The sequence below is a fragment of the Anoplopoma fimbria genome, chromosome 17, assembly GCF_027596085.1.
Source record: "Anoplopoma fimbria isolate UVic2021 breed Golden Eagle Sablefish chromosome 17, Afim_UVic_2022, whole genome shotgun sequence".
NCBI classification, from domain to species: domain Eukaryota; kingdom Metazoa; phylum Chordata; class Actinopteri; order Perciformes; family Anoplopomatidae; genus Anoplopoma; species Anoplopoma fimbria.
In genome coordinates this window covers 28,104,688-28,125,042 of record NC_072465.1, presented here as the reverse complement: position 1 = coordinate 28,125,042, position 20,355 = coordinate 28,104,688, and the positions used below count along the sequence as shown (strand labels likewise).

Here is a 20,355-nt window from a genome sequence, read left to right as displayed (position 1 = left end):
CGTGTCCTCCGTCACTAATAAACCGGAGTTTGTTCGCTCACCTTCAGCTGACGAGTGTCCACAAAGTTCCTCTCTGGTCGCTCTGCAGCCTGCTGGATCTGAGACAGGGAGGGGAGAGCAGAGGGGGAGAACAGACAGAGGCAGGAAATCAGAGACAGAACAAATGTGTTTATCTGTGAGAAGCAGCTTAAAGAGATTTAAAAAAAAACCTCAACATGTTTGCTTACTCGTCTACTTCAAATTCTGACAATTCTTACAAAACAAAATCCACTTGAAACTTGAAGTGGGATCAATTTCAAATCCCGTTTTTTGCCCCCATGTTTATAACTTACTTATCTCTCGTTACTTTCTGAATATTTTGCAAAAAATAATATTTTTTTAGTATTTTGATATGAAATATCTTCTCTCCCAGTGGAATATAAAATATTTGTTTTCACTCATGTGATTTGAGATGACTAAATTTGTGAAAGCAAAGAAGAGGTCTGTTTCACTCTCCTCTTGCTGATCTAACAACACAGGTGAGGCAGATTTATTTATTCAATAATCAATCACATGTCAACCAAGCTGCACATGACAGAAGGTAAAGACACCGACTATTGTTTCAATGTGACTTTAAGAACCTTTTAAAACCCTGATGTCTGTTCATTAATAAACCCACGTCCTGCCTGGTGAATAACTTTGTTCTGCAGAGCAAGAAACACAATAAGTTTAACACAGACATGGTGTCATCAAAGTGATTCAAAATTGGACTAAAAAGAAAGAAACGCAGACACTAAACACAAATCTGCACTCCTACCAGTTCATGTGTGCAGTGAAGAGCAGAGTGCAACACAGAGGGAACGATAAATAAACCCCTACTTTGACCCAAATACCAGATATTCCCACAGGAATCAGATCAATTAGAATACAAAGTCAGATGAATTACAGCTGATTAATGAGGCTTCATCTAAAAACCCAAAATAATAAACACACAGAATGCTATTTTTAAATGATGGCTGCATCTCAACGGCTGAGGTCAGGATGCCAATGACGTCGCCTTTAAAGAACCAGACCGTATCTGATGACAGGCGTTCAGAAAAACCCAACAGGGAAAACTAATAATTATCAGAAGAACTTCACAAACGATGAGTTAAATAGTATAGTAAATATGTGATTATCTAAAGTTAAAGCCCACAACGCTTCTTGTTCTCTCACCTCCTGGATCATGCCGATGAACTCGGAGAAAGCCCAGTTGAGCTGGTTGAGGACGCTGTTGAGGAACGAGGCGGCCATGTCTTTGTCCACGCTCAGCAGCTCCGCCATGTGTCTCTGCAGCAGCAACGACGGACACGGCTCTGAACCAATCAGAACAGGGGGAGAAGAGACAGGTGAACCAAACCGAGTGGAAGCAGAGGAGTCGGACAAAGTAGACAAACCCAACGATGAGAACTCATTATTCTATACCTTAAAACCCTGCGAGGAACCTCACTTCTGGTATATTCCCAGAAAAAAAGATAACGGAAACGTCTGAGAGCTTCTTTTTAAAGGAGGAGGGAGGTTAACGAGACGTACAGGACTAGTAGAGTAAGTTTATTCATTTAACAAGTAAGAAAGACATGAAATGCAGAAAACAAGCTAGTTAACAACCAAATAAACATTAAATAAGACACTAAAAATGAACCTCCCTCTCAGTAAAAGTTCTGAACATCTCCTTAAATGTTTTTCTTAATTATTTTTATTTTCTACATTCTAGATTAATACTCAAGTCGTTAAAAATATTAAATAACAAAAGTGTGTAAACAAAGCAAATGTATACAGTCAGGGCCTTAAGTATTCGGATTGTTACACAATTCTTCAAATTTTTGCGTCTTTATACGACTCTAATGGATTTGAAATTAAGAAGTCAATATGTGAATGAAGTGTGGACTTTCAGCTTTAATTTAAATGGATATGAAAATATATTTAAATATTTAAAATGAAAAAAAACATAAAGAGGACAACAAAGATGTCCCGACGTCTTTTATTGTGTCAGAAAGATGCATTTTTCTTATCTTTATCTTTAATTTATTATTATTTTTATGAGAGATTTAGCCATTTATCTGCAGAACCTGGCAGGTTAATGGTATTAGAAAAAAACAAATGAGGCCAAATATGCAAAATTAAAAGTACATTAATACTCTGTATGTTCTTTTTATGTCTTTGCATTTTTCAGTTAGTGCCTGATGATAATGAAGCATAACATTTTATATACTTCATATTTCTATTAACATAAATATCTCCAATTTCATTGCTGTGAATGTCTTATCGTGTTATATTATGATCCTCTGTGCTGCCTGTTTTAAATAGACCCGACCATGTAGGAAAAAGGGCTCAAAATGAATATTCTATTTTCTTGTTACAGCATTAATGCTCCGCATGCTTATAAATGACCCCAATAACTTTGTAATTCTAATCATGCATTCTGTTTTTAAAGAGGAACATTTGTCCAGAACTACAGATGAAACACATCACTTATACAAAAGTTTATTAATGTGCACTGTGCCTGTTAAAATAAAGCAATAAATAGACGCATAAATAAATGTGATGATGAAGACGAAGGGAGGATGAAGGTTTGAGACAGTAAGGGTAAAGTCTACAACTACAGAGAAGGTATTAACAGTATTATGATTCAATCATGTCAGAATTCCCCATCGCTATCCTCCAAAACAAAAAGAGGAAACAAGAAGTGAACAGAAAGTCGAGAGGAGACCGAGGAGAGAAAACCGTGTCGACTGGAGAGGAAGGGGATTAACGGGAGCGAGGGACAAAGGGACGGAGGAGGAAGGACAAACAGGAGCGTTGTGAAGAAGACGAGGAGGTGGAGATCTCCGGTGGGAGTCAAGTGTTCATTAAATCTAATAATCCCAGAGTTTCTGGTCTCCGCTGCTGCATCCCACAAGGATCAGATCTGCTCATGTGAGGCATGAAAGACGGTTAATTATACAGCAGATCCCAACACAGAGGTCACAGCGCACGAGTACTACTTTATATTCTACTCCGTCTGCATCTCAGAGGGAAATATTGATGTACTTTTTTACTGTCAACGTATGTATCTGACAGCTGGAGATATGAAATCTAAAATATAAGCCATAATGTTTACATACAGGACTTGAATAGAGTATATTTATACTGCAGTATTTTTATACTTTTATTAAAGTGAGAGAAGAAGTTCACTCAGTCTCAGAGAAGTAAGAAGGTTAGATATTTATACAGAATGATCCATCTTTTGCCGCTTCTTAAAAATGTAATTAAAAAATAGAACAAAGGGTGTTTTTCATTTGAAAATAAATAAATACACAAATTTAAACAAATGAAGGGCGTTTCAGGGAAAAACACACAATCCACTTCTCCCTTTAAGCCTCATGGAGAAGGTTCTTCTTTCCATTACAAAGATTTCATGAATATATACATATATATACATATATATATATATATATATATATATATATATATATATATATATATATATATACATATATATATATATATATATAATATATATATATATATATATATATATATATATACATATACATATATATATATATATACATATATATATATATATATATATACATATACATATATATATATATATATATATATATATACATATATATATATATATACATATATATATATATATATATATATATATATATACATATATATACACATATATATATACATATATATATATATATATATATATATATATATTTATATATACACATATATATATACATATATATATATATACACATATATGTATAACAAATATAAATATATATTAATCATATAGTGTATATATATATATCATATACACACATATATATATATATATATATATGTTTATATTTATAAACATATATTTATGTATACACATACATGTAAACAAATATAAATATAATTAATCACCGATAGTGTCTGTTCATAATGGGATGTCACATCTTACCTAAAATCTAGAATCTAGATCTAAATCTTCTTACTACAACTTCTACTAACTACTGAATCAGACTGAGCAGCTTTAGTTCAGCGCTTTTAACAAAATAAAGCAGCAGAGGTAGATGAAAGCAGTGAGAGCAGAAACAGAAACAGGAGCGATGGAAACATAACTTACTTTGGAAACTAGCAATGGACAGATCCCCTGAAAGGCATGCAAATGAGAAGGCACACGGGCGAAAGTCAATTATCATGCAGGAGAGAGCAGAAAATCAGTTAAGTGGGAGCGGAGCAGGGAGCAAAGAGGACAATGAGACGGCGAAGCAGGACTTTACAACAAAAAGCAGAAAACAGGCAAACAAAAGAGTGCAATGAAATACCAAATAAAGCTAAAAACATGATCGTTAAAATAAAAAGAAACTAGATAAACAAAGAGGGAGCAGAATGAACGAGCAGTTGTACGATAAAAGTGGGATTGGAGAAGTGATATAAAATAGTTCACATTACGGACTTAACTAAGCAGATCTTATCAGGCAGCTTGTTCGTGGTCTCTGGACCTGAACAGAAAAGATTCTGCAGGAGCAACGCCTTAAAAGTTAGCAGTAAAATCTTAAATTCAGTTAAAGGTTGTAAGATGGAAATATTGACAATGCCGTGGGAGCAATCTGTCAATCACATCGTAGTCCCGCCCTAAAGCATCCCCTGCTTTATGGTCTGTTTGACTCTAAATGGAGCATCATTTACTAAATGAACATCATGCTGTATTGAAGAAGACTTGAAACTAGAGATTGAGACCATAAACTCATGTTTACAATGTTTACTGAGGGAATAAATCAAGAGAGAAGTAGAGTCATTTTCTCATAGACTTCTATACAACCAGAGGAGTCGCCCCCTGCTGGTCAGTAGAGAGAATGAAAGTTCAAGGCACTTCCACATTGGCCTCACTTTTTCAGACCCAGAGGTTCAAAAATACAACCAATACAAGATATATTATAAAGCTGCGTGTCATCAGCATAAAAATAAGTTAAATGTCAAGACGGCAAATAATATCACCTAGAGGGAGCCAGTAAATAAAATAGGACCCAGGATTGGTCCTTGAGGGACTTCAGTCCTTATTGGGTTGGTGTTTTCCACAGATAAACGAAGAAGAGTTCCACATTTAGTGTCATTCTCTTCTTCTCCTTCTCTCTGAGATGTTCAGATTGTTACCACTCTCTTGTCAGTAGCTTAACTATGATGCTAGAGTCAGCAGCTGGCTAGCTTAGCTTAGTTTAGCTTAGTTTAGCTAAGCACAAAGACTGGAAACGGGGGAAAAAGCTAGTCCGGCCCTCTCCAAAGGTGACAAACTACCAGCGTCTCTAAAGCTAACCGATGAACATGATGCATCACTTTTGTTTCATCCATATACAAAACAAGAACTAGTTTACCACACGGCCTCTGGAAACATTGATTTGTTGTTTTTACATGTAGGTTTGTGAACAGAATAAACAGATTTTAGATATTGTAAAATACACGATTGAAGTAGGTGAAATGATCCCCTGTGATCCCCTAGTGTGTAACAGAACAAAGGTTAATGTTTTTCTGAAATTAAATTTGCAATCACTGCATATAAATATTCTGAATTAACTCTAATCACTCAGTGTGCTAAGCCAGACTGAACTATCAACAAAATCCAATTTTCTTTGTCAAACATAAATGAGAAAATAAATTGACATTGCTGCTGTCAGAAAACATCAGGGACTCTCTCCTGCTTCATGAAATAAATAGTTGGCCTTCGTCTCGTTAAACTGCAGAAACATCCAGGACAGACTCACTCACTCCACTGTGTCATTTAACTTCACGAAACACGTATAAACCTTCCTACGTGTGCTGACTCACACAGATAATTATAGCCGTAAATCAAACAGAAATGTAGTAAAAAATATATACCTGATGTAAGAAGCCAGTCGTGGCCTCAATTTATTCATGGAAATTCATGAAAGAGAACGAGGAACCTGAACTGACCCGGGAACATGAACTCGAAAACAAAATAAAACTGACAGAAAAAAAATTAAATAATAAAAAATAAAAGAGACCACCTACTCTGCAGACTGGGCAGGTTGGCATCCTCAGGTTTGGTTTTCAGCAGGTGAGGAAGACGAGTGTACCTGTAGCCGAAACCACAACCCTGAAAAACAACACAGTGACGGGTCAGAGGTCACAGTGAGGCACCGCAATTACATATAAACACAGGTGGAAGATGTGCTTGTTTGTTTTAAAATAGTAACATCCCGGTATAGAAACACTGCATTCAGAATGTAACTACACAAAAGTATTAAAATCAAAATATACTTTAAGCACCAGAATTAAAAGTACTCATTGTGCAGAATATTATATATTATATTAATATACTATTATAATTGATGCATTAATGTGTTGATCACTTTAATGTTGCAGCTTGTAAAGGTGGAGCTCATTTAGTTTAGAGTAGTTTAATCCATAGTAATACATAATTGTTTATTATTTTTTTATTATTTTCTACTACTAATCTGTAATTTATATAAAATAGCAATACATAGAAATATTCAAGTAAAGTACTATTATATCAAAATGTTACATGAGTATAGTACTTTATAAGTATATGTACTTCTCCTTTCCTCTACTGCACGATACAAGGAAAATATTAAATACTTCTTGTGATAAATTAACTTCTGTCTTCCTGCTCCTTTCAGTATTCTGCTAAAATACAAAGAATTACTGTTTAATTAAAAAAAAAAGATTTATATTTTCCGACACTCTTTTTATTGAACAAATTTAACTTAACACAAAAGGCACCAATAAAACAAGAATGACAGCGACATCTTAAAGTGCACTTTTGTGCTTATACTCTCATTCAACTAACCCCAAAAATGTATTGAGTGCAATATTGCAGTCTTTGAAATGTGTTTTTGTCCATACTGACATGTTGATGATACATTTTTTCTTTTAAATGATATGTTGAGCAACCTCACTGCAAACATATCAAACCAGACTTAAAGTTCTGTGAGGCTGTACTTCTAAACCAGCATGCTAACATGCACAGTGCTAACGCTAACATGCTGTTGTTTAGCAGGGACAATGTCTACCAGCATTTGCTAATTATCAGTAAACACAAAGTAAAGCTGATGGTGATAAGAACGGCATTAGTTCTGCAGAACATTACATTAACATGTTGACCTGATGATGGCGCTAAATGAAAAGTCAGAGGACAACTAAAGTTATTACAGTTCATCCTGAGGAGAACATGAATAATGAACCACATCACAATCCATCCAGTAGATATTTCAGTGTGAACTCAAGTGGTGGTCAGAGAGAGAGAGAAGTATTCATCCATGGAGCCGCTAACATGGCTAAAACAAAAAGCCAAAAAACAAATTGAAGAAAGAAATTCCTCGACTCTGAGATTAATCGCAATTCAGAAGTGGAGGATCAGCTCAGTGTGAGTCTTTACAGTGTTTTTCTATCGTTTACTGTCCGTTAGTTTCTCTCCTCTCATCTCCGTTGGTGTTTCATTGATTGGCGGCACTTTTTACAAACACCATCCGTATGCTCTGAGCAGAGAGATGGCATTTGCTCGGCGGTCTAAAAACTTGTTGTTCTTGCTTTCAATATAAAAAGGTGCACTGTTTCAACAATGTTGAGCTGAAAACATCCTGCATGTAGACTGAAATAAAAAAACGTGGTGTTTTTCTGTCGGGAGAATTGATGTAAACCAAGTAAGAGCAGAAGAGCTATGAGTAGGGAAAAGTCTGCTAGCCGCCGGGCTAATTCATGCAGTGTGAAATGCCATCAGCATTAAGTGGCCTGTGTTAGAGCTGCTATGTGAACACCTTATTTTAGTAGATCAATGCACACTTATAAAGCACTGCAGACGGATTTATGTTTTGTTTTTGTACTGTTTATGTAATAAAAGGGGCTCACACAGATGCTGGTATTGAAAAGGTGCATCTTTTTATATTATAGACTGATTTTGGAAAGCACTTTCTAAAGAGTTTAGAAGAATCTGACTGCTTGAATTAATTGATTAAGAAGGAACCACGTGTTGTAATATGGGAAATTGATGATGATATACATTAAGAAGCATCAAGAATAGTTGTGCTTTAGAATCACTGACAGGTGAATCGTATTCAAATAGTGAGGCCTGTGTGTGTGTGTGTGTGTGTGTGTGTGTGTGTGTGTGTGTGTGTGTGTGTGTGTGTGTGTGTGTGTGTGTGTGTGTGTGTGTGTGTGCTCACCCTCCACAGTCGGACCAGGATCCAGTTGGTCTGGGCCCAGGGTCTCTGTTCGTACGGCGCCAGCAGGTTCCTCATCATGGCGACACGTCTGAAACAAACGTCACATCGTCAGCCTGACTTTCTCTCTCGCTCCGTAAATACGTCGTCGTAATGAAACTCTAATGAAACTCCTGAGCCGAGGAAGCCGCTCTCCAAAAATGGATTCAAACGTTAACATCCATAAAACTTTGAGTCATCGAGTCTCGTAACGCGACGAGCTTTACCGAGGATGGAAACCGATCTGATCTGAGATGTAAAACAAAGCAGATGTCTCATTGTTCAGGATTGTTTTTACTCTGACAGATTAAATATCTGATTATGTGCTTTGGGACGGGAGAAACCTGTGGACTAAAAATAGGTCGTTATCAGATTTACAAGGAAAACAGTCTTATTTAGAAATGATATTAATATCATTGTTAATAATTATTATTATTATGATAATTATTAGTATGGTTTCTATTATTTATTATTAGTAGTAGTAGTATGATTGTTATTATTATTATTTATTATTATGATTATAATTTAGGATTATTATTTGTGATTATTACTAAGATTATTATTTCTTTTATTTTACTATTACTATCGTAAGTAGTAATATTATTAATAGTAATATGGTCATTGTTGTTATTTATTATATTATAAATGTTATTACTATTAATAATATTAGTTAATAATAGTTGCTTCACAATACGACAGATAACAAAAAAACTGATAAAGCAATAAAAATTCTGAATAAATCAATGAAGCAGCATTTTAATAAAAGAAGAAACTGATCTCAGAGCAAAGTCACTTGGAGTTTAAATGTCATAACAACGAGAAATATTCAGCGGTGGATTGTAACTAAGTACATTTACTCAAGTTGTGTACTTATCTGTTTTCACTTCTTTACCTTGCTGTCAGACAAACTGAAGCTGTTATCTTTTCTCTTTTCAAGGACGCCAGTCTCCATTGATAAAAACACAAATTCTACCTTGAAGAAAACAAGAGTTGCTGGTTCACCTCTGTTTGTTTGTGTGTGTTACTGTGTGTCTTTGGTGAATCCTATCGAATCCTTCCAAACACCAAGTCACACAATATATTAAGAAATACTAATAAGAATATTAAGAAAGAAGAAAAGTATGACAAACCCAGAAGACACTACCTATCTGAGTCTGACTGAGTAGAGTTTAAACCAATAAGCACTCACTGTTCCTCTGGGATCCTCTCCACCGCCCTGAGGGATTGTGGGTAACAGACGTAGCTGGCGAGGGCCTGCATCAGAGAGTCTTTGATGTCTGAATGGAAGAAGATTTATTTATTTTAACGACAACACAAACAAGTTCCTCTCAACCACAATTTAACCGTTGGCCCCTTCGTCCTTTTCTCCTGTTGACTTTTATGGCGGTTGGCATGAGTGTTGCAGAAACTTTGGCAAATTAATACAAATTTTATGTATTTCTGAAGGGCCATCCAGAACTACATCTAGAACTGTATGTACGTCTCTGGTAGAGACCTGTCAATCACTGTGTAGCTCCGCCCTAAAGCATCCCCTGCTTTATGGTCTGTTTGACTCTAAATGGAGCATCATTTACTAAATGAACATCATGCTGTATTGAAGAAGACTTGAAACTAGAGATTGAGACCATAAACTCATGTTTACAATGTTTACTGAGGGAATAAATCAAGAGAGAAGTAGAGTCATTTTCTCTCTTCTGATGGACAGGAGAGAGAATGCAGCTTTAAGAGACTTCCGCATTGGCTTCACTCGTCAGAAAACTTGGAGGTTGCCGCCTGTTTCAACCTTGAGTCCAAGTGGATGTTTGTACCAAATTTAAGGAGAGTTGGTCAAGGCGTTCCTGAGATATGATGGTAATGGGAGGGAGGTGAGGTCACAGTCATTTCATTTGACCTCTATAATCTTTTGAACAGATGTTTACCGCCTAGGCTGCTTATGTCCTTCTAACCAACCTAATAAAACAAAAGGTCAACAGATTCTGAGTAATAAACAAAAACGACAACAACAAAATGTTTGGTTTTTCTGAGAAAAATAAACTCTTTGGTTAGTCGTGTTTCAAAAGTCATCACTGTGTTTGATTCCCAGAAAACAGTCTCCTCTTTGGAGCTGCTCACTTCTAACGGCGTGGCGATAAGAAGCTGATTGATCTCTGTAGTCTGATCATGATAAACGGACTCACAGTTTCCTGGAACATCCAGTCACTGATTATTAAACCAGTCTGACAAAAACACGCTGATAGCAGATGGAAATAAACCAAACGGGCTGAGCAGATAAACAACAGCACACATACACAAATTCATCCATTTTATACCTAAAAAGACAAAAACAAGGCACCTAAACATTCTCCCTTTGGTGTTAAACGCATTATAAAAATCTACTTACTAAACTTAGTTACTAAAGTCAGATCCCAGGTTCAGAACAGCAACAAAGAGCTGACACAACAAACGTAACAAATTAATTATTGTGGTAATTTTCTCCATTTTAAAGTCAAATGAGTTAAATCTCCAGAGGATAGTCTTAAGGGAGGAAAAGCTGCAAGCAATGCAAACACGTTTCTTCCAATTTGCTCCTCTTGATTAAAGCTCCTATTTACACCTTTAGTCATGACTGCAAAAAAAAAAAAATACATTAGAAAGGAAAAGGAGAACTGCCCTTATCTAAAAACACCGTAATGACACATGGATGTGAATATTAAAATATAAAAAGGAGAGCAAAGATAGAGTGAGGTGAGCCTAAAGCACAAATACAGACAAATAATGAAAAAATAGAAAAGATAATGACTGAAAAAGTGACGTGTGGCTCTTTTTAACTCAAATAGTGTGTTTTGGGTTTCATTTAATATGCTTTCTATGGTGTTTCTGCTCAGAGGAACAACAAATGACAGGAGGGAATGTGCATGTATACCTGTATCTGATATCTGAACACTGCAGCTTGGTTTTTTTTGCAGATGCATCTAAAGGGAGACTACAATAGCAGCCTTCATTCAGTTCAGTATGAAGGAAATCAGCCAGTAACTGCAACTCAATATGTAGGTCATTATAATATTTTGAATCTGAACAATAATCCAATCAAAACAGGCTGTTTTTTTGTTTTGTTTTTAACCTCACACAATCTCTGATCTTCTACTTGAGTGTTTTTTACTCCTTTTTCCTGACATGCATACTTGATGAATACAAGCCTGCAGTTCCAAAAATATACCCTCTCTCTTCAAACTTTATTAGAAGTTCCGCAAGCAGGTAACTTTAGTTTTGCTTTCAGGTATCTTTTCAAAAGGCGTGCACAAAAGTTTAAAGGAGATTCTCTGTCGAAGGACGACAACTATATTTGAACAAAAAGGAAACGGTATTCGAGGGGGGAGCAGACTTTATCACAAGACCGGCATCAAATGTTAGTAAGCTTCACTTTATCACAGGAACTGCGGCTGATTTATATGTGAACTCTTGAATAATCAACTCAATATAAAGAATGTGGCGACACAAATTTTGATCCATCTGGAGTTAACTAAAAATATAATCATGACAGATGTGAGAAAAGAGGCTTTCACTGGAGGCTGCAGCAAAAAACATGTGTGTGTGTGTGTGTGTGTGTGTGTGTGTGTGTGTGTGTGTGTGTGTGTGTGTGTGTGTGTGTGTGTGTGTGTGTGTTACCTGTTCCTACTATGCGTGGATCAGCAAAGTGCTTGGCGAGGATGGCGGCTAGTTGCGTCAGGGTTTCTTCGTAGCCTGAGGGTGCAAAATAATTAATAAAAATAAATAAAGTTGTGCTGACGAGCAGAAAAAAAGCTTTTTCACCCGACGGAACGCGTTAAAGTCAAACGGGATTCTGCTTCAGTTCACGCTGAAGAGCTGAGACGGCACAGGTAATGATGACACAGTGGGAGCTTCCAACGCGAAGACGAGGGCCGATAAATCAATCCCTTCTTCTAACACCAGCAACGTAAAGACAATTTAGTTTGGTCACTGTCGTGGAAACAATTAATACTATACTAATACGGACTGAGATGAGTCCGAAGTGAGCGTTGAAATACGATCAGATGACAAAAAGTGTCTTTGTGATTTTTTTTATTTCTTATAAGAAAGAGGCAAGAGTTTACAGGATCACACAGAACACAAACAGTTGTGCACTGGCAAGCCCGCAAAGTAATGCACTGGTGAGAAAAGCTTCACACTCTGAATACAAGGGACAAAACAAGTGGGGTGATCAAGGCTACTGGCGCCTGGGAAAAGGAGAGTAAACACCTCCCTACACCTGGCCTGTGGATATAATATCTTCACACATACACTGTGAGAATTCCCACAGTATAACTAAAACATAGAATTTCCCACAGTATAACTAGAACCAAAATGTGCCATTGCATCACTTCTAATATTCTTTATATAAAAAGGTAGAGCAGTGTTTCCCTAACCTTTCTTTCTAGGGACCCATTTAAAAAAAAAAATTACAAACCAATCCAACCCAATTCACAAAAGAGAAGAGCCAATTTGTTCCTGACCATTTCCAAATCACCTTATATTAACCGGAGATATAAATCACAAGTTTGCTGTTTGTGTGTATGTGTGTATGTGTGTGTATATATATATATATATATATATATATATATATATAAAGCAAGTACACATGTTAAATACTTTAGAAATGAGACCAAAAAAATGCATTTAGCTGAAGTTAGACTTAATTTTCTCTCGTCAGTTAAACAAATTTAACGTACGCTGGCCTTTTTATATAAAATTCAACGTTATGTTCTAAGTAGGCTTCAATTATTGGAAGAATACTAACATCCAGGCTCCCTCATGTGGCTTAAAGGTGTACTGCAGATATAAATGTTAAATAAAACGATGCCAAATTTATTTGGCGTCCCTAATAAAGTCTCCTGCCACCCAAATAAAGAATAAAGTCTCCTGCCACCCAAAGGTGTGCAGAACTTGCTTGAATAGAGTTGAATTCTGCAGCATCTTTTTACCATGATTATCTAGTAACAGTTTTCCTTATAACAACTAAAAAGATGTAGTTTTATAGAGGTTTTTGGTGAAATGAATGTTTATACCTGGCAGTTCCTCCATGCTGTTTGCAGGGCTGAAGTAGTTCTTGAGGGCGCTGTAAGCATTCATGGCCACACTGAGGTAGAACTCCGGAGCAAAGGCGAACAACGAACCGGTGTTGTCGGCGTGCTCGATGGTCCGAATACAAACACACAGCAGCCAGTAAACGTCCAGCATCTTCTCCTGGACAGACGGACACAGAGGGGGACTGATTAGTCTTTATTTTGGATAAAGACAAGGTAGCCCCGCCCTAAAGCATCCCCTGCTTTATGGTCTGTTTGACTCTAAATGGAGCATCATTTACTAAATGAACATCATGCTGTATTGAAGAAGACTTGAAACTAGAGATTGAGACCATAAACTCATGTTTACAATGTTTACTGAGGGAATAAATCAAGAGAGAAGTAGAGTCATTTTCTCATAGACTTCTATACAACCAGAGGAGTCGCCCCCTGATGGACAGCAGAGAGAATGCAGTTTTTAAAGACACTTGAGCTTTGGGGAGGTTGCCGTATGGTTGTGGCCAGAAGCTTGTTTTTATGAGGTCACAGTGACCTTTGACCACCAAATGTAATCAACATGCATTGCTTCCACACCGGCAACAGTCAAGACGAAACAAGAAAAATACAAATATCAGAAAATAAGTGAAAAGACAGAAACTTAAAAAAAATGTAAAACTATCGATTAACTAGAGAGATTTTGAGGAAAACAGATTATAGATGACGAGAATACTAAATCAAACACCAGACAGGTGTGTGGAGGATCTGGATCACCTTGGAGTAGATGGTGGCGTTGATCCAGGCCAGTCTCCTGCAGAGGTGGTTCAGCTTCTCCGCAAACACCTTCTGGCTTTTCTGGAGCTCGTCCAGGATGTCTGGTCTCTGTAGGACAGAAGAATCAGTCATCACATCACCAGCTGACTGCGTGACTGTCAGCGCGTCACGCCGCTTCTGTTAGGGAGGTTCTGAGGACAGCGGAGGACTTCAAGAACTACGCTGCCAAGCTAATAGCGTCCTGGTGCTCCTGTGCTATCTGCATGGTAATGGTGAATGTGTGGCGCTTTTCAAAGTCTTTCGACCACTAAAAGCAACCATTCAACACACATTCATACGCTGATGTCACTTGCCTAGAACATGCATTCATGTCCATTCATACACTTTTGTTTGCAATTTTGGGGTTATGTTTCTTGCCCAAGGACACATGGACACGGACTAGAGGAGCAGGAGATCGAACCGCCGATCCTCTGGTTGATGGACGACCCTGCTCTACATCTGAGTCACAGTCATGCAGGTAAATGTTGCATCGTCCACCAGACGTTTTGTAAACGCTTTGTTTTGTGTGCAACTTTTGTGTAACATTTGTCTTACTTTGCAAAAGAAAAAGAAAAACTAAAGCACATCGTTCCCATAAAAAGCATTAACTTCATATTTATTTGAGCTTTCCTCCTCTCGGGCTCCAGGCGGATTGATTTGACTTCATCCGAATCATTGACTGAGTCAGTTGTTTGTTAGATTCCCCTTTTGTTTACCCGACCGCCACTGTGGCTGGTAAATTGATCAAATTCATCAACCACAGGCTAAATTGACTTGCATTTCTAATTTCCGACCGTTGGTATGTATGGAGACATTGGGTGTAAAAACTGGGCGATTTCTATGGAAATGAGCAAAGATCATTAAATCTATAACCGTCTTCAGAGAGTTGTTGGTAACTGAAGTGCATTTATAATGGCTGCCACGCCCAGACTTTCCATCAATGATGATGGCAGTGAACGACATTCTTTCACAGTTAGTGTGAGGGATTAAATCCCAATCCTCTCTGTCACGTTTGAACTCCTTGCCTGAAGTTTTGAGGAATGTCTCTGCACCTCGTCGGTCTGTGGCTGGAGGTCTAAACACTTTTATCTCTCTGCCATTGTTCTGCTTAAAATGCATCGATTATACTTTGGACACATGTTGCAATCAAACACAAGACATCCCCTCAAGAGTGTTGAATAAACTGATGTATTAATGTAGACGTTCTGTTTGTTTGTATTTGAACTTTTATAAATGTGAGGCTGTTTGTATTTATTTATTGAATTAAATTCATATTATATTCAAATGTGTATAAGGTAGCTACTTTATTGTGCTGTTGAATAATGGTGGGTTTACATATCACAATGTTTGGTTTGTTGTTGATTCATGTTTCTGAATTAGGCCGGCTGGTGAAGATGATACTTTTACTACTACTACTACTATCATTTTATTAGCGTTATTAATAATATGAATCCAACCTGTGCACTGGTACTGACGTGTTGAGAGGCGATGATTTTGTAATATCAAGTAAACAACTTTGTCCCAAAAGAATGAAAAACCAATATAATGGCACCTAAAATATCAACTCTATTATACAGTATGACATATATACAGCGTTTAAACCAAAGCAACACCATACAAAATGAATTGCAATCCAATTTGCATAATCCTAAAAGTGTCTGGCTCTGTTGCACACATGCAACTTTATTTGGTTTTTCTGTGCCAACACACCAACAGATGAAGTTCGTTCTTACATGAGTCACACAGATAATTGTAGAACTTTGTCCTCTGATGATGTTAGTGTTAAGTTTGCCGGTGACACTTGTGTCCTGCGTGACGCTAACGAGACGAGCTATCACAACATGCTGACCGGTGTGTTGACTGGAGCACGGCCAATTATCTGCAACTCGAGGGCCAACAAAGAAAATAAAGCTCCAACTAACTGCTAGACATACTTAAGCATAAAATATTTAGAAATGTTTTGACACAGACTGAAGAACATGAACACACGCAGCTTAATGACGCTACGAAACGAGTGAAACTACGAGTGATTGATTCTCATTGAACAACACACTACAAATACATTAAATCATAACAAAAGAACAGGAAATAGGACCAAGCTTACTCTTGCAGGGCATCGTGCGATCTTCTCCTCGGTGTCCTTCAGTGCGACGGCGTATTCGTGGACATCATCTGAAACCACCACCATCTGCAAGAACAACAGACACAAACGTCATTTTTCAAACAGTGACACTGTGCATTCTATAAACATAGAGCAATTATTGCTGCAACCCAAGTGAGGCAATGGAGGCGCGAGAAGAATTGGAGAAACATCGAGAATGTCCAGAAATCATTGGAGCAACGTCAACTGGTCAACCAAACACCGGTGGAGCTCTACAACCAGAAACTAGTGATGCAACGCCAATTGCACAACAGGAACCCAGTGGAGCAACATCAGCTGCAAAACCAGTAACCAGTGGAGATACATCAACTCTATAACCAGGAACCAGTGGAGATACATCAACTCTACAACCAGGAACCAGTGGAGATACATCAACTCTACAACCAGGAACCAGTGGAGATACATCAACTCTACAACCAGCAACCAGTGGAGATACATCAACTCTACAACCAGTAACCAGTGGAGATACATCAACTCTACAACCAGTAACCAGTGGAGATACAATACAACCAAACCAGTGGAGATACATCAACTCTACAACCAGTAACCAGTGGAGATACATCAACTCTACAACCAGTAACCAGTGGAGATACATCAACTCTACAACCAGGAACCAGTGGAGATACATCAACTCTACAACCAGTAACCAGTGGAGATACATCAACTCTACAACCAGGAACCAGTGGAGCAACGTCCGCATTGCAACCATAAACCAGTGGAGCAACCCCCCACTGTACAACCAGAAACCAGTGGTGCAATGTCAGCTTTACAACCATAAACCAGTGGAGCAACATCAACTCTAAAACCAGGAACCAGTGGAGCTACGTCAGCATTACAACCAGAAACTAGTCGAGTGGGGTCAAGTGTAAAAATCAGAAACCAGTGGCGCACCTTCACCTGTATACCAGAAACCAGTGGTGCATGTAGGCCTAGAAAACCACACACAAACACACAACACTTCTCTACTTCACAGAATATATTAAAACTTCCCACTGAAGTAAAAACACTTCGCCGAGCACGATGCTGAAAGGTTTTTGATTCATATATATGTGGAACATCTAATCACAACAGTCTGCTGAGATGATGACCAATCAAAAATCATTATAAAAAAAACAACATACGATACAAAACATCAAACGGCACATTTCCGAGGAACCGATAGAGCAATATATCCGACAACACAACAAGCTATAAAGGCTGCGGTCGACGTCCGGCACTGGTGGGTTTGTATTTCTAAATTAGAAAAAAGGGACGCGACAATAACAGAGAGGTGAAGAGGTCGAAGCAATCTCCGATTCAACAGCGGAGCAGAAACTGTGGGGATTAGTTTGAGATGAAAAGGAAAATAAAAAGAGATGAACCAATCACAGGCAGCAGGGAGAAGGGGAAAAGGACCACAAAAAAACCCGCATAAACCAGATAGACATTTATGATGTTTTATGCAAACACATTATTCACAAGCACGGCTGCAGTTTGGGAAAGGTCGGGTGAAGAGATCAGACGGCTTCACAGGGGGTTAATAAAGATTCACTGATCATAACCATGTCATCCCCTCTGTGTGACTCAACCCATAAAATAAAGACCAATCACTGCTGTCACTGAGGAACCAGAGCCAATCACGCCAGTCTGTGTTTAAACAGCTGTGTGTTTTCATGTTTTTTGTGTCCGAGGGACTTTTGGTGACAACACTTTTGGAAAATGGTCCAGTATTGATGGAGAACGCTGAAAAAGACAGCAGCTTAACGGGATGCAATGTTAGGCGTCCTCTAAAAGTGCTTGTTGTTGCCAACGCCAGACTCAGACTGTTATCATAAGCGTCTGAAAACATTATGGAAAGGACCTTAAAGAAATATAAAACCTTTTTCTTCGCTCACTCGTTAGACAGACTACATAAACTACAACATTGCTGTTCGAAAACAGGTCTCAGTTTTCTCTCACATCCAAGTGAATGATACGGTTTCGAAAAGCACGAAGGATCAGACGGTGGCAGCTCTCATCCCACAGATCGGATGATCTTTAGACAGTTTGCAGGAAAAGCGACGGAGGGGAGATGAATCTGATACTGAACCAGCTGATGTGGGTGAATGTTGTCCATAAAGAGAGGAGTGAGCAGTGGAACAGACTGCACCAACTCTCAACGAGATTGTCTTTCGTCTCGTTTTCTAAAAGAAAAACCCCACAGAGGCTACAATCACATGAAAAACACTTGAAGTGTAACTAAAGCCCAGAGTTTGGGCTTAAGTGCCTCTACCCTGGAAAATAAAAAATAAAAGCATCTAAAATGTGCAATCACAATGTGCCGGCTCATTTTCTGTAACCAGTGAAGTTTTACAATCACAGCTCACGACTTCTTTCTCTTTTCTGTGGACTTGAAATAAAGACATCAGCACTTTACAAAACCTGGTGAATCAGTTACTGAATGTCTGGCGACAGCAATGTGCTTCTCCTACGCTGTGACAAGAGCATTACGTTGCTCGATTATACTCATTGAGGGGCTGGCTAGTTAGCTCACTCGCTAGCTAATTCCACCATGATTTCATGCTACAGTTAAGGAATATTATAAACTTCCACATTTAATTGCTGGGCTTGTTCTACGTTTGTTTAACATTAAGCCAGATTGTTCTGTTTTTAAATGACTTTTCATGATAGCCGTTACCCTTTCAGTTAGCTTATACCGATCACTAACGCTTATCGCTATTGCTAATGGCTAATGCTAGTCGCTAAAGCTAATCTGTAGCAAGCTGACAATTGTTATTATTATTGTTAGTGTAAGAGTGCTGTAAACGGCCTGTTTGAGTGACAAAATATGAACTCTTAAACTCTAATAAACATTTGTGAATTTGAGTTTACATGCTAATTGAAAGGGGGTGCTCTTCATTAATACTAGTCCCTGTAAAATCTACATAATCGGAAGACGTTGGTTTTATAGGAGGGCGCGGGTGTTAGTGAATGATGAAAGCTGGCTCCAGATCAGCCAACAGCACAATTCAAGTGCATTAGCTGGGTTTAAAACACTAGAGGGTAGTCGCTATGCATATTTAGATAATATATATTCAAATACTTCAAACTAAAATGTCTAGATTTTGACCCGTTTTAAAAAGGGTAATAATATAATATACCGGTTGACACTTTAATAATATAATATACCTGTTTTAACATACTCTTATTTCTTTACGGTATTTTATTGTATATTTTCATATTTCTATTTTTTAAATAATCATTTTTTTATTGCACTGGGTTTTTTTATTTACTGTACGCACCAATTAATCACCTTGCAAAATTCGTTGAATGTGTAACGTACTTGGCAATAAACAGCTTCTGATTCTCATCAACAACATTGTTAAATACACATATACATTTGGTGGTCAGCTGACAAAAGCGGTTTAGTTATTTTTTTCACATGTTTCATCCTGATAGAAGTAAGAATGTATTCAGTCAGCATGCAGGAGATGACACGATGACTTTACGATCAATGTTGAGAGTTTATCGTAGTCTCTATATGAAGGTCAGATTATCACATATGAATAAAATATACAACATTAACCTTTTGTGTTTGTCTCCCGCCAGATGGTCACCTCACATAATATAATATATATGTTCTGTATAAATGCAGCCCGGCTATAAATAATCACCTTCAAAAGCAAGGCCTCATAAAGTATTATTCAGCCACAAACACTTGAAAGTTAGGAAATGTTTATTATAGTTTGACATGCAAATCCAACTCTCATAAATCCTACGACAAACAGAGAGCAGACGCACAAACTCACCTTTCCCAGCTGCTGATGGACGCTCAGGTTGTACATCATCACGATGCCGTCAACAATCTCCAGCAGGGACTTGTCCGCCATTAGCTGATCGGGCTCCTCCAGCGGTCGCCCCAGCAACAGGCCGTCGTTACCATGGCTTCCCTCGACTTCAGGTTGAAGAGAGGGGGAGAGAGAGAAAGAAAGAAAAGTTGACAAACAATTCAATGCTGAGGTTGATTGTTATTTTGTACCCAGCAGCTCTGGATACTAATAAATAAATAATATATTCACACTGGCTTAATTAAGACTTTCTACACAAGTCAATAATAGTCTGTGGACTCTCAGGAGAA

The 20,355-nt window shown here is 37.8% G+C and overlaps 1 protein-coding gene across 2 annotated transcripts in view; it reads right to left on the bottom strand.

Annotated features, from left to right (window-relative positions):
• LOC129105494 (E3 ubiquitin-protein ligase RNF123) overlaps positions 1 to 20,355 on the bottom strand; it is a 114,080-nt gene that overhangs the window by 68,511 nt on the left and 25,214 nt on the right. For both annotated transcript variants that reach the window (XM_054616553.1, XM_054616552.1), the window contains exons 24-33: positions 20,027 to 20,172; positions 16,203 to 16,286; positions 14,060 to 14,167; positions 13,292 to 13,469; positions 11,895 to 11,969; positions 9,439 to 9,526; positions 8,214 to 8,301; positions 6,043 to 6,127; positions 1,195 to 1,334; positions 42 to 98 (exon numbers count right to left, since the gene is read on the bottom strand). In XM_054616553.1, coding sequence (XP_054472528.1) covers positions 42 to 98; positions 1,195 to 1,334; positions 6,043 to 6,127; positions 8,214 to 8,301; positions 9,439 to 9,526; positions 11,895 to 11,969; positions 13,292 to 13,469; positions 14,060 to 14,167; positions 16,203 to 16,286; positions 20,027 to 20,172 — 1,049 coding nt within the window. The remainder of the gene's footprint in view (positions 1 to 41; positions 99 to 1,194; positions 1,335 to 6,042; positions 6,128 to 8,213; positions 8,302 to 9,438; positions 9,527 to 11,894; positions 11,970 to 13,291; positions 13,470 to 14,059; positions 14,168 to 16,202; positions 16,287 to 20,026; positions 20,173 to 20,355) is intronic.